General features: G+C 36.2%; 1 protein-coding gene and 1 pseudogene across 1 annotated transcript in view; both read right to left on the reverse strand.

Moving 5' to 3' along the window:
• The window catches only part of UGGT2 (UDP-glucose glycoprotein glucosyltransferase 2), a 200708-nt gene that overhangs the window by 12045 nt on the left and 175543 nt on the right, over positions 1-13120 (reverse strand). Inside the window, exons 33-37 of the mRNA XM_036250132.1 lie at positions 11908-11992; positions 8219-8401; positions 7203-7363; positions 6459-6573; positions 3555-3671 (exon numbers count right to left, since the gene is read on the reverse strand). Coding sequence (XP_036106025.1) covers positions 3555-3671; positions 6459-6573; positions 7203-7363; positions 8219-8401; positions 11908-11992 — 661 coding nt within the window. The remainder of the gene's footprint in view (positions 1-3554; positions 3672-6458; positions 6574-7202; positions 7364-8218; positions 8402-11907; positions 11993-13120) is intronic.
• On the reverse strand, positions 3012-3476 carry LOC118622958 (annotated as a pseudogene).

The following is a 13120-nucleotide window of genomic DNA, read 5'->3' on the forward strand; positions in this document are numbered from 1 at the left end:
GCCCAACATCCTCCAGCGCATAGGTCAGCTCCACATCAAAGAATATGTGGTTCCAAATGTCAATAGTGCCCAGATTGAGAAATCTTCACTGAAATAGAGTCTCACCTTCAATACCATTATTCATATGTGTTTTCCTTCCCTTTATGCTGTTTCTTGGGATTTCCCTGCATTCCCTTAACCCTTTCCCCCAGAAGCTAGCTAGTGTCATGTTTCTACGTTATTTTAAGGGTTTCTGAGGAAGAGATGGCTAAGCTGTCCACCCACATTTATGCCACCTGTCCTTTTCCTATGCAAACCTACTGCTAGGAAGTAGCTGCCCATCCAGGAATGACATTTCTCAGCTCCTACACTCTACATGTGACCACAGAACCAAGCCCCACCAAGGGGCCAAGGCCTTTCAGTGTCAGGATGCGTTCTCCACATTCCTTTCTTCCTTCCCCCAGACCATACTATCTAACAGAAATATTGTGGAAACTGCACATGTAATTTAAAATTTTCTAGTAGCCACATGTAAAACTGTAAAAGGAACAAAGTGAAATAAATTTTAATATTACATTTGACTCAATATGTCCAAAATGTTATCAGACAATATATAATCAATATCAAAATTAGTAATTAGATAGTTTGCATTCTATTATTGCACGAAGTCTTCCCAATCTGGGGTGTATTTGCACCTCACAGCACATCTCAGTTCAGACGAGCAGCATGTTAGGGGCTCCATGGCCACACTGGGCAGACACACACAGGTGACGACAGGACCCTAAGAGGTGAACAAGCCACAAGCGGACAGAGACTGGCCCCTGAGTTACAATATACAGGGAAGCTACTCACAGAGAGAACACTCACTTAGATCTGAGGTTGGGTGAGTGTGAAACCACTGAAATTTGGGGGTTTGTTACAGTAGCTCAAATTAACCTAAGTACTCCGAGAGGTCCCAAGGAGACCTCACGTCACTAAGGTATGAGTCATAACTTTTTATGTTACAACACAACCTTAAACAACATCTTAGCTATGTTCAGTAATGTCCTTGATCTCTATTTAGAAAATTCCCTTGCTTCTAAACCCAAAACACTAATTTGAAAAAATATATGTATCCCTATGTTCACTGCATTGGAAACAGCCCAAGTAGATGAGTGGATAAAAAACTGTGGTACATTTACACAATGAACTTCTACTTGGCTGTAAAAAAGAAAAAAAAAAATCTTACCTTTTGTGACAGCAGTGGATGGGCCTGAAGAGAATTATGCTAAGTGAAATAAACCAGTCAGAGAAAGACAAATATCATATGATCTCACTTATACATGGAAGCTAATGAACAAAATAATTTAATGAACAAAATAGAAACAGATGCACAGATACACAGAACAGATGGACAGCTGTCAGAGAGGAGGGCTGGGGGGCGGAGTGAAAAAGGTGAGGGGATTGAGGGAAAACGTAACGGACAGACAGTGCGGTGATGGTCAGGAGGAGGCTGAGGGAGATGGACGAGGGAAAGGGAGATAAATGGGGACGGAAAGGACTTTGCTTTGGCGACGGGCGCAGGATGCGGTGTGCAGATGAAGTTTTGTCGCGTTGTCTACTTGAACCCACATAGCTTTGTTAACCACTATCACCACAATAAACTCAATAAAACGGAAATTCCCTTGCTCATTTTTCAATAATGCTATCTTATTTGTCTCTGCCACATTCTATCACCTACAATTACATTCTAACATGTTGGCATGCTACTTTTTTTCTATACATTTCTACACATTTCTGGAAACATATCCCTATATTTTATTGTTCTGTCTTATTTTGTTCAAAACTGCATGAATTCTAATATTTAGATAGTTTATTCTCACTGATGATCTTGTACATAACTTTTTTATACTTAAATTAGCACATAAAAAACAATATGGTCAGAAAAAGAATAACATCTTGTAACTGTTAAAGACAATACAGTATTCAAATGTGAGTTCTAGACAGCAATAAATAAATTTGAAATATTTCATGTATAGGACGGTTAAACTGTATAGCACAGTTAAATTGCTTAAAATGAAAATGCAATTAATACTTTTTGAAAATAAGAAAGAAAACAGGCATGTATAGAATAATTTGAGTAGAGACAATTATTTTGGTTATCTTGGGAAAACTATTGGCAGGAGAATTAAACTGATGCTATGCTAACATGATATCTAACTCATGAACATTTCACCCAGTTCACAGCCTTTCGTTCAAAAACCCTTATGCAGAAAAGAGTTGACATGGCAAGCCAGAGACTGATGTTCTTAGAAAGTCCTGTTTGCAACGTTGGCCCTTGGCTGGTGTCTGGGAGCTTGTATTTTAGGAGTGTTCCCATAATTCCCTGATAGAAATGGCTCACTATGCCTAATCTGTGCAAACAACATGGTTTACACTGAATACCTACTTTCCTTCTGGATGTTGGGAATTTGGATATGTGCCAGGCAGAGGGGGGGTGCATATGTGACCAGACCCCAATAGGCATCCTGGGCATTGGGTTTGTAATAGTTTCCTTGGTAGACATTTCACATATGTTATGAACACTTTCATAGCTTAAGGAATTAAGCTTGTCCTGGGTAACTTTACAGGGTGAGGGTTCTTGGAAGCCTGGTTTTCTCTGGACTTCGCCCCATGCACCTTTTCCCTTTGCTACCTTTGCTTTGCACCCTCTCGCTGGAATAAATCATAGTCATGAGCATGACTATATTCTCAGTCCTATGTGTCCTCTCAGTGAATCACTGAACTTGGGGTGTTCTCGGGGACCCCGACACAGGTCTGTACTTGCCAACCTAAGTAAACACAAGAGTAAATAACAGACTGAACAGTAGTGTGCCAGGTGTGCGCCATTTGTAAAACATTAAATATTTCTATTGACTATTTTCTTTTTTTTTTCCATTGTATGAACTTTCATGAACAGTCAACAATCAAATGTATTTCAATCTTGGACAGTTAACTGCCTCTGATGATCTGATCTTTTTGTAATGGAACTGTAAGTGCAACATTATAAAAAATCAGCTAAATAGGGACTCTGGTTTTATCATCACATTTACATTTTTGTAAGTCCAAGGACAGCCAGCTAAGATATGTATATTCCAAAAAGACCAAAATAATAACTTCTGCTGGAATCTCTTCATCTGAGTCTCCATTTCCATCACTGATCTTCGTCCAAATAGTAAAAGTAATACAAATTGCAATTGAGTTTACTGTTATCAATGGCACGCTCATTACGGTTCTTATAGATCTAATAAGATTCATTAGCTGAGACTTAATTCCTGGCTCCTCTCCCAATCCAAGTCCCTGGTCTGTTCCCCAGCCAGTGTTCTTGAGGAGCCGCTCCTGGTGCAGCGTGCAGCGCGCAGCGCAGCCATGGCACTGACGCACGGCAGGGCAGCCTGCAGCAGCGGGCACAGGGTAAATGCCACGGTCGGAACCACCGGAGGGACCAATGATTCATGGGCAGCCACCACAGGGAACATGCTCTCCTACCGCAGCCAAAGATCTACTGATTATTTTCATATCTGCTTATACACAAATAAAAATAACCAGACACTCACCAGATCAATTGTTTTGGCTCTTTGTTTGGATTCATCATCACACCAGGTTTCACACCAAAGCCAATCTTGAGGAAGAGACTTAATGGCAACTTGGTAAATCATATTATTGGGAAGATCCTACAGAAAAAAAAAAAATGATTTAAACAAAGTGGTATAGAGATTAAAATTAGAGCAAAAGAAATTGAAAATGTCATTTAGATTATAAATAGATTCTAAAAAGCATATAAACCTGAGATACCTATTTTTAAGCATCAAATACTTAACTTGACCCAATCACCTTGTGTCATGAATGAACCCATGCACTGGAACTAAGTCCACACCTGCCCTGGCCTTGACCCCTAGCATCAGGGCTGAAGAAGGAGACCTAGAAACCTACCACTTCACATTCCCCAAACAGACTACCTCTATCTGCCTTGAAACAACAGGATTAATCACTCACACTGTGCCTGCTATTACTGTTTATGTCAGTCACCAGCACATTCTCCCCATTCTGAGGTGACCTTTCATTTCCCTGCTAGAAAACAATGTTTCATGAACATTTTCACATGCTCACGGCTTTCTAAGCAAAGCTTGCTGGCATCTGAGTAAAGGATGTTTAAATGGCAAATGAGCACAGTAATTTAAAGACAGTGACCTCTGAAGAGATGTAGAGACAGCTATCCCAGAGGTATCTGTTCATATACCAGTGATGTAGAGCCCTTCCCTGCCTCCCCAGAGAATGCTGGTTTACATTCCAGAGCAAAGGTCATGCTTCCCTACCTCCCCTAGAGGGCACAGGGGTATCTGTGTGAGCTGTCCCATTTAGCTCCAAGATTCATAATGTAAAGGTTCTTTTCTCAGCACTCCTATTAAACATCAATACTAGAAGTACTAGCCAATAAAACTAGACAAGAAAAGGAAATAAAAGATATACAGATTGGAAAGGAAGCAATTAAACTGTCTTTGTTCATAGATGACAGGATTATTTATGCAGAAAGTCCCAAGAATAAAAACAACAACAACAACAACAAAAAAAACCCAAAACTCCTGGAACTAATAAATAATTATAGCAAAGTTTTAGGATATAAGATTAGTAAACAGAAGTCAACTGCTACATACCAGCAATGAACAACTGGAATTTGAAATTAAAAAACATAACACCATTGCATTAGTACCAAACAACTCCCCCAAAATAAACCTAGGTAAAAATCTAACAAAATATGTTATTCTGCATGAGGAAAGAAAACTACAAAATTCTGAGAAAAGAATTTGGGAAATCTAAATAAAGAAATAGTCCATGTTCATGAATAGGAAGAATCAATATTGATAAGATGTCAATATTTCCAACTTGATCTATAGATTCAATGCAATCCCAACAAAAGTCCCAGCAAATTATTCCATGTATGTTGACCAACCAATTCCAAAGTTTATATGGAAAGGAAAAAAATTCAGAATAGCCAACACAATATTGAAGAAGAACAATAAAATCAGAGAACTTATACTACTGAACTTGTAGTCTTACTATAAAAATCTATAGTGATTAAGAAAATGTGCATTGGGAAACGAACAGACAAATAGACCAATGGAATAGAATAGAGCCCATAAATATGGGACTTCTTTGTACTTTCTGCTCAATTTTTTTTTTCTGTCAACCTAACAAAGCTCTAAAAAAAAAAAGAAAGTCTATTAAATATGAATAATTAAAATAGCTTCACTGTTCCTTTCAAAACCCTTTTCCTTGGAATTCATTTCTTAGATAACCCGGTCTGTTATCTTATCTTAGCCACTTTTCCCCATGGTCATAACTAGCAAAATCCTCTGTTATTTCAAATTCATGATCCCACTCTCTGACCACCTCTTGATTTTTCAGCTCACTCCATCTAGTACTCAGGTATCAATATCCTCTGACCACCATTCCAACCTCCAATCAACTGATCCTACTATTTCATTGTCCATCACCCTTTGCTGTCTTCAATTCCTTCCTTACATAGCTTAATTTCCATGGTTAATCTTTACAGTTAATTACTTGAATATACTCTCTATTGTCTTCCCTGTTTCACTTAGTTGTACAAACTTGACAAAATTATAGTCCTGGTGAAATCCAAACCTCTGCACTCTCACTCATGCAACCAACATAATTTTCAACACACACACACACACACACACACACACACACACACACCCAGGCTGACCGCTTTCATTTTAACCTCAAGGACATGAATCTTAAGGGGAAACCTTAAGGCTGTCGAATAACATATATGTCTATTCATGCACAAGTCTTTGTGTAGACAATATGATTAATTTCTCTTGAGTAAATACCTCAAAGTGGAAAGACTGGTTATATGGTAGGTGTAAATTTAAATGTATAAGAAATTGCCAAATTATTTTCCAAAATGGCTGTACCATTCTACATTCTCTTATCAGCGATATATGTCAGTTGTAGCCACTGCACATCCTTGTTAGCACTTGCTGTGGTCAGTCTTTTTAAAGTTAACAATTCTAATGGATGTGTAGAATTACCCATTGTAGTTTTAATTAGTGGAATAAGAAGAAAAAAAAAAGTGTCTATTAGGTAAAAGAAAATGTAAGGTAGTAGCCAGATGGGGTGCAGAAGGAAGTCAGTTTGTTTTAAAGATCAGAGAGACATGCTTAAATGATGAAGGAAGCAAGTAAGGAAAAGATAGGGTATGTGAGATAGGGCACCTAGTGGAAAGGAGAGGTTTTAGGGTGGAAAAGTGAAAATAAAATACTATTATTTTTTAAAAATACTGAGCTTGAAGTTAAAAAATTTCGTAAGTTTAGATATCCAAAAGAGAATTCTATAAAGAGAAAAGGCTGAACATATAAAAATTGAAGTTTACAAGCCAGGAGCAGGAGCAGTCTGTATCCATCTACTGACAATTATTCCATGAATATTATACTTACCTGATCTAGGTTTGAAAGACTGTTTGGATCTTGACTGAGAGCTTGGTACTGGCCCCGGAGCCTGTCACCTGCTGCAATTCTCCTGAACCTCTTCAGATCCACTACGTACAAGGCACTGCAAAAAATGAGTCCTCCTTGATAGCCTATGTTATTCATAGATTTTTACTTTCCCCCAGTGTTTGTCTACTGTAATATTAACTTTAGACATCCTTGGGTCTAAAAATAATAAACCCTTTCATAAATGTGCTCCCAACATCTAACCCTGTTCCCACGGGGTTTGAAGTTTGTTATAATACTGGTAGGGTCCAAATCCTCTCAGAGTCACCTCAAATTTTTCCAAGAGTTCATAAAACTCACGACCCTACAAAACAATAATGAATTTGAAGATAGTATCTTCATTTTGTTATTTGACAAACCAAATTTAAAATTTCTGTGGTAGTTAGGAGCATATTACTTGAGACAGATGACATGGGTTTAATTTGGTTTAGTTATATAAGCTTGGGCAAAAAAGTTACATTAAGTAAACTAGTTACATTAACTGTCGTATGCCTCAGTTTCCACATCTATAAAATGGGGATTGTCATAAAAATTTTATGAATTAATATATGTAAAATCTAACATGAGTGACTGGCATGTAATAGCACTATGTAATTCATTGCCATTACTGTGTAACTAAAAAAACTGAGTATCGGTGATTCAATAAGTTATTTTTTCACTAAAAGGTAAGAATATAAGTTTTCTTACCTAATATGGTATTTCCTTCTTAAAAGATGTGATGCCCAATATCCTTTCTTCCAGAAACGATATCCATCCATTTCGGTGCGGCTATCACAAAACGGAGTATACCCATAAGGAGCTCCATCCAGATCCAAATCTCTCAGTTCCTTCAGGTCATGTCTCACAATCTAAATAATTAACATAGTTTTTCTGATGAAGATGATAAAATAATATAAGTCCTTTTTATGTGAATCTCAAATCATTACCTTGTTGCAGAAATACAGAGCACTGCACTTTCTTACTGTTCTTCCATTTAACATGAGTTTACTAAGTTTTTATTTTTTTCTCTTGTCCTCACAAATAAAAAAGAAACCTAGAATGTATATACCTAATGAATATGACAGAGGTCTTATTAATAAGAATAATTATTACATCATTTTCATCAATATATTTTAAACAAAATGTATTTTGGGAGGAAACTAAATATTAGATAAGTGCATAGCTCTAACTTTCTCAAGATATGGATTAACAATTCCAAATTACAATAAAAAAAAACTAATACTCGAGAGAGAAAACTGCCATGTCCTAAATAACAAATGGTATTTCTTGCAATACCTTTGTTTTTATTCTCACCTGAGGACATTTTTCAATATTTTGTTCAGATAGAGTGGGAGGGAGAGGGAGAGAGAGACATCAACATGAAAGGGACACATCGAGTGGCTGCCACCCACATGACCCAAGCAGGGCCGGGGACAAACTGCAACCGAGGTACACGCCCTTAGCGGGAACCGAACCCGGGTCTCTCCAGACCGCAGACCAACGCTCTTAACTGCTGAGCCAAACCGGCCAGGGCTCTTGCAATACCTTTAATTTTCCCCTGGAATTCTCAGTTGTTTGCCTTTGTATCACAATCATGTCTTTTTTGTTTATATAACATAGCAACAAAGATAATAATACCAGCAACATAAATTGAGTGCCTATACTATGATAAAAGTGTAAAAAAAAGTTTAAGTACTAATAAAAACAACAGTTAATCTTAATACCTGGTCAGCATCAACAAAAATGATTTTGTCCACTGCTAGAGGAAAAAGGACATCAAGGAAAAGAATTTTGTAACCCCAAATGATCCTCTGTTTTTCTGTCTGTTGGTGAAGCCAGCGGGGCCACTTATACTGGACTAGTTCATACTGGAATCCGTATTCCTTAGCCATGTAAGGAATTACCTCCTAAAAAAAATATACATAAAACACAAATCAAAGAATGTGCAAGGAAAAAAAAGTAGTTTTTGTTTTAGAGAAAAAAACAATCATTTTAAAAGGTAGAGTTTAATATACATAAAACATAATAGACACAACAGTATGGTGATAGTCAGAGGGAAAGGGTGCATGGGAGTAGGTAGAGGGGGGCAAAAGTGGGAAAATGGGGACAGAAAGAGCCTTTGCTTGGGGCAATGGGTATATGATGCAGCGTGCAGATGATGTTTTATTGAGTTGAAACCTATTATGGTTTTGTGAACCAATGTCACCTTAATAAATTAAAAAGATAATAATAAAAATAAATAAAAGGCAGAGTTTGCTATAAAATTGTTACAAATTGATAAATGTTTAAATAATACTTCTACAACTTATACCTATTAATTAGAAATATAAAAATGCTGGCAAATATAAATATACAAGTATACATACAACCATATAATTAAATGACATTAAAAACTAGGTATATGATATTAATCAGCAAGCTTATTAACTAAAACATTCCCACATTTCTACAACTAATGTTAGACTTGAGAACACCCGACAACAGAAGGAAAAGCCTCTGGACCTTGGAACACATACGCATCAAACAGCCTATATACAGGTGTGGCAAGAGTAGTTTTACAGCTGATTATATGGCAAAATAATGCAACAATAATAATACAGGAATAAACTCTGTCTTGCATACTCACAATTGTAAACCTACTTTTGCCCCATTCTGTATATACCAACATGTTTATTCATTAGATACAAAGATGAGAGGATGTACAAAAAACATAAAATGAGTTGTAAATTGATAAATTAGATTCTCTACATGAGTTTCATGTTTGAGATTTATGATGAATACAATGATTAAAATACAAGGTTGTTATTGTGGTCTGAAAATTTTATATTTGATTTCGTGCCTTGGCTTAGAGTATCTTATTCTACTTAAACCAGAGCAGTTAATGAAATACAGTGTTGGTTAAGTTTGGTTATGAGCCCCAAACTGGGAGGTGGAAAACAAAGAAGTGGGGTAAGATGGGTCAGCAAACATAGAATTTGCATTCGTCTCCTCAGTTCTCATCGGTAGCTAGTTTCTGACTGTACACTTAACTTTCTCCTTGCTTTTTAAGAACAACGTAGACTTGAATGATATACCTATCGGTAAGCATCAGTGAATTACAATGTTGAAATCATGGCTAGACCATTTTCTGGGAATCATTGCTTTGGTTTAAAAAATTTTTTAAGTTAGAAGAAATTAAAATAACAACTCTTTTATTCAGCAAATACATATTTAAAAATATTCATCGAGCATGCATTATATGCCAGCCACTATTCTAGGCCACAAGGATACAACAGTGAATGAAAGCGATACAAATCATGGCCCTCACAAGCTTTCATTTTTAGAGGTAATAGAAAATAAATGAAGTTAGTGATTTATCTATAGAAGATAGTGTTATGGGAACAATAAAAAGAGAAAGGAAATAGAGTGATAGATCAAAAGGGATTGTAATTTTACATAGTGTGGTCAGAAAAGAATTATTCCCTAAGTAGATAAAATTTAGCAAAGATTTAAAGAAAAAGAGGAGTTTTTTGTTTTTAATTGAAGGGAAAGGATCTATGGCATTCGTAATTTCTGTTTCTGTATCTGGCTGCTGAATACAGACATACAGACACAGGTGTTTTAAGTTTGTAAAAATCCATCAAACTGTATACTCATGATCTGTACACATTACGATTCACGGAAAAGATGTTAAAGATAAAAATTTTGAGGGAAAGAAACAAAATTACAAAACAAGGAAAAAAATTACATCAGCTATGGTATTACTTTTGACTCTGAAGTGAAACAAGACTTTTATCCAGATGTAGCAGTGTATTTCTAGTGAATATTATTTCCCATTAAGAGACTTTGGATAGTATCATCTCAGTTTATGTAGTGTTAAATCCCTATTTGCCAAGTAGAATAATATGTTAAAATTTTAGTAAAAAACTTCTTGGTCATGCTTGTGGATTCTTCTGCAGCTTTCTGTCTACTGCCCAGTGATCCCAGGAGGCAGCGCTCTTGGCTAAGGGTTAACACCTGGGCTTTGGGGTCAGAATGCATGAGATCAAATCTCAGTTGTGTTCCTAATTAGCTGTTTGATCTTGGCTCTGTGCTATAAAGGACAAATCTTGCTTAAAAAAAGGTTGAGCCCTTTGCCCCTGGTTCCTGGGAGGTAATGTCTACCCTTGGAATGTTCTGCCTAATAAGAATGCCTTTATTTACCTGGGCACCTTAGGCCATGACAGTCTATCCAGAGACGTGATTTATATACCTTGGGCCACAGGTATTATTAGCTCAGCCTCTAGAGGGGCTGGAAGTTAAGGTCATCAGGTGGGACTACATGGCCAAACCCTATAACAACTCTGGAAACCAAAGTCTGAGTGAGCTTCTGTTGGCATACTCCATATGTATTGCCACACATTTTTGCTGGATGGAACAAGCTTTGTCTACATGACTCTACTGGGAGGGAACAACTGGAAGCTCTGGGTCTGGTCTCCCATGGACCTTGTCCCATACAGCTCTTTGCTTCGTGGATTTTAATCTGTATCGTTTTGCAGTAACAAACTGAAACTGAGTATATTTGCTTTTCTGAGCTTTGTGAATCGGGCTATGAATTAATTATTGGACATAAGGGTACTATAGGATACCTCCTGACTCTGTAGTCAGTTATTTCTGGTAATAGGATGTTATGAACAACAAATGAATAACACAGGTAGTTAGCAATGTACTTGGCAATATTAAGGAATAAAAACATGGTTTGCTATTCTTATTTCTGCTTTTACCACTGGTTTTGGTCTGGAAAAAGAGAACTCCTTCAAAGCATTGCTAAATGAGATCCTAAATTCATGGACTCTAATTAATTTGTGGTAAGAATAGAAAGAACAGGGCATACAGTATTATAGGGGTGAATAAAGGGTAACAGATGTTCGCCATCTGAAAACTTCTATATATAAAATGCCTCAGATTTCTAAATATAGTGTCCACACCACCACAGCAATACACTGCAGAGATAAAAGAGCTTGTTTTCCCGGTACCATCAGACTATTTCCCATGGTACACTGTTCATATTTTCTTGATACTACTGTTACTATCTTTGTAAAAAGAATCTAATTCTTTTTATTGACAATCCGTACATATTTTTAATTGCCAAATATTAATTAATTATTTATTATTATGAAAAACCCCAATCCTTCTATTTTGAGTTTACTTAAAAATAAGCCATCTCCTGCAGTCCTTTTAAACACTTCTTTAAATTGAAATTGCATAGAAATATTCTTAAGCTAGATAAAAAAATGCTGAATACCAAAGTTTTAAAATTGATTAAAAATAGTCATTTGAATATACATTTCAAGACTCATTCTAAAAATAAAACAGTTATATGAACTTACAATGATATAAAGAATTTACTATTCAAACATTAACCATTCTAAAATAAAAAGATTAATGTACTTACTTTAAATGTTGGTGAGAGATAATTTTTTAGGAACCAGAATTTTACTGGCGTTTTGGTGTTACGTAAAACAGAAAGCATCATGATTCTGTATAAAAGAACATTAAATCCACTAGTAAGTTAACCTTAATAGGAATTTATCCTACTTTTCATAAGGCTTTTAAATAAAGGTATTATTAGAAGTTTTTCACTACGTATTATGAAGAAATAGACGGAAGGACCTTCAAATATTATGGCTGCTCATCAAGAATGTAATGTATAAGAATATACAATTACAGAGGGTTCCTGACCCACGATGGTTTGACATATGAATTTCCAACTTTACAATGGAATGAAAGTGATACACATTCAGTAAAACCGTACTTCGGATTCTGAATTTTAATCTTCTCTTGGGCTAGCGATATGTGGTTTGATACTCTCTCAGGATACTGCGCAATGGCATGGCATGATTTTGTCTAACTGCATGTAGCCTAATGTCCGTGTTGTGAACACATTTAAGGTAGGCTAGGCTAAGCATTGATGTTCAGTAGGTTCGGTGTATTAAGTGCATTTTTAAATTACAGTATTTTCAACTTATGATGAGTTTACTGGGATGTAACCCCACTGTAAGTTGAGGAGCATCTGTATACATATATTTGATATAGACTAAACTGGTTGCTTTCTGTTTGTTCTAGCTGACAAAGAAAGAAGCTAGTCTGAAATGGTCTTGATGACCTAACCTACAGTCTAATATTGGTTCTTGTACTGTGCCATTAATATCAGGGTGGAAAACGTGAGGCGTTGAATGGTCTGCCTATAATAGCACTTGTTTTGCTATTCCAGACCTCTGACTAGAGAAGATACACATATATCTAAAGGTCCATCTTAAAATATAAACACATATTCAAACATTTTTTGAGACATTCTTCGAGATCCTTCTATATGTAAACAGTTAAAAACAAGTCTTTTGTAATTTGCAAATGTGCTTTCCTCCTTTCACTGCTCCACCCTCCCTTTTATATAAAACAAGGCATTTCTTCATTGGAATAGAGAAATCTACAATCTATACTTTTTATCACATACGTTTACAAACTATGTCCATTTTCTAGTCTTAAATAACATTAGTATTCCAAATCAGTCAAACTCATGAAATTTCACTGTATTTAAAAAAATACACTTCCCTTATAATTTTAGGTTAAAAAAAGCAAGGTGCAGAACAGTACATACATTGTTACTA

Source organism: Molossus molossus, unplaced genomic scaffold, assembly GCF_014108415.1.
Source record: "Molossus molossus isolate mMolMol1 unplaced genomic scaffold, mMolMol1.p scaffold_m16_p_9, whole genome shotgun sequence".
In the NCBI taxonomy this organism is placed as follows: Eukaryota; Metazoa; Chordata; class Mammalia; order Chiroptera; family Molossidae; genus Molossus; species Molossus molossus.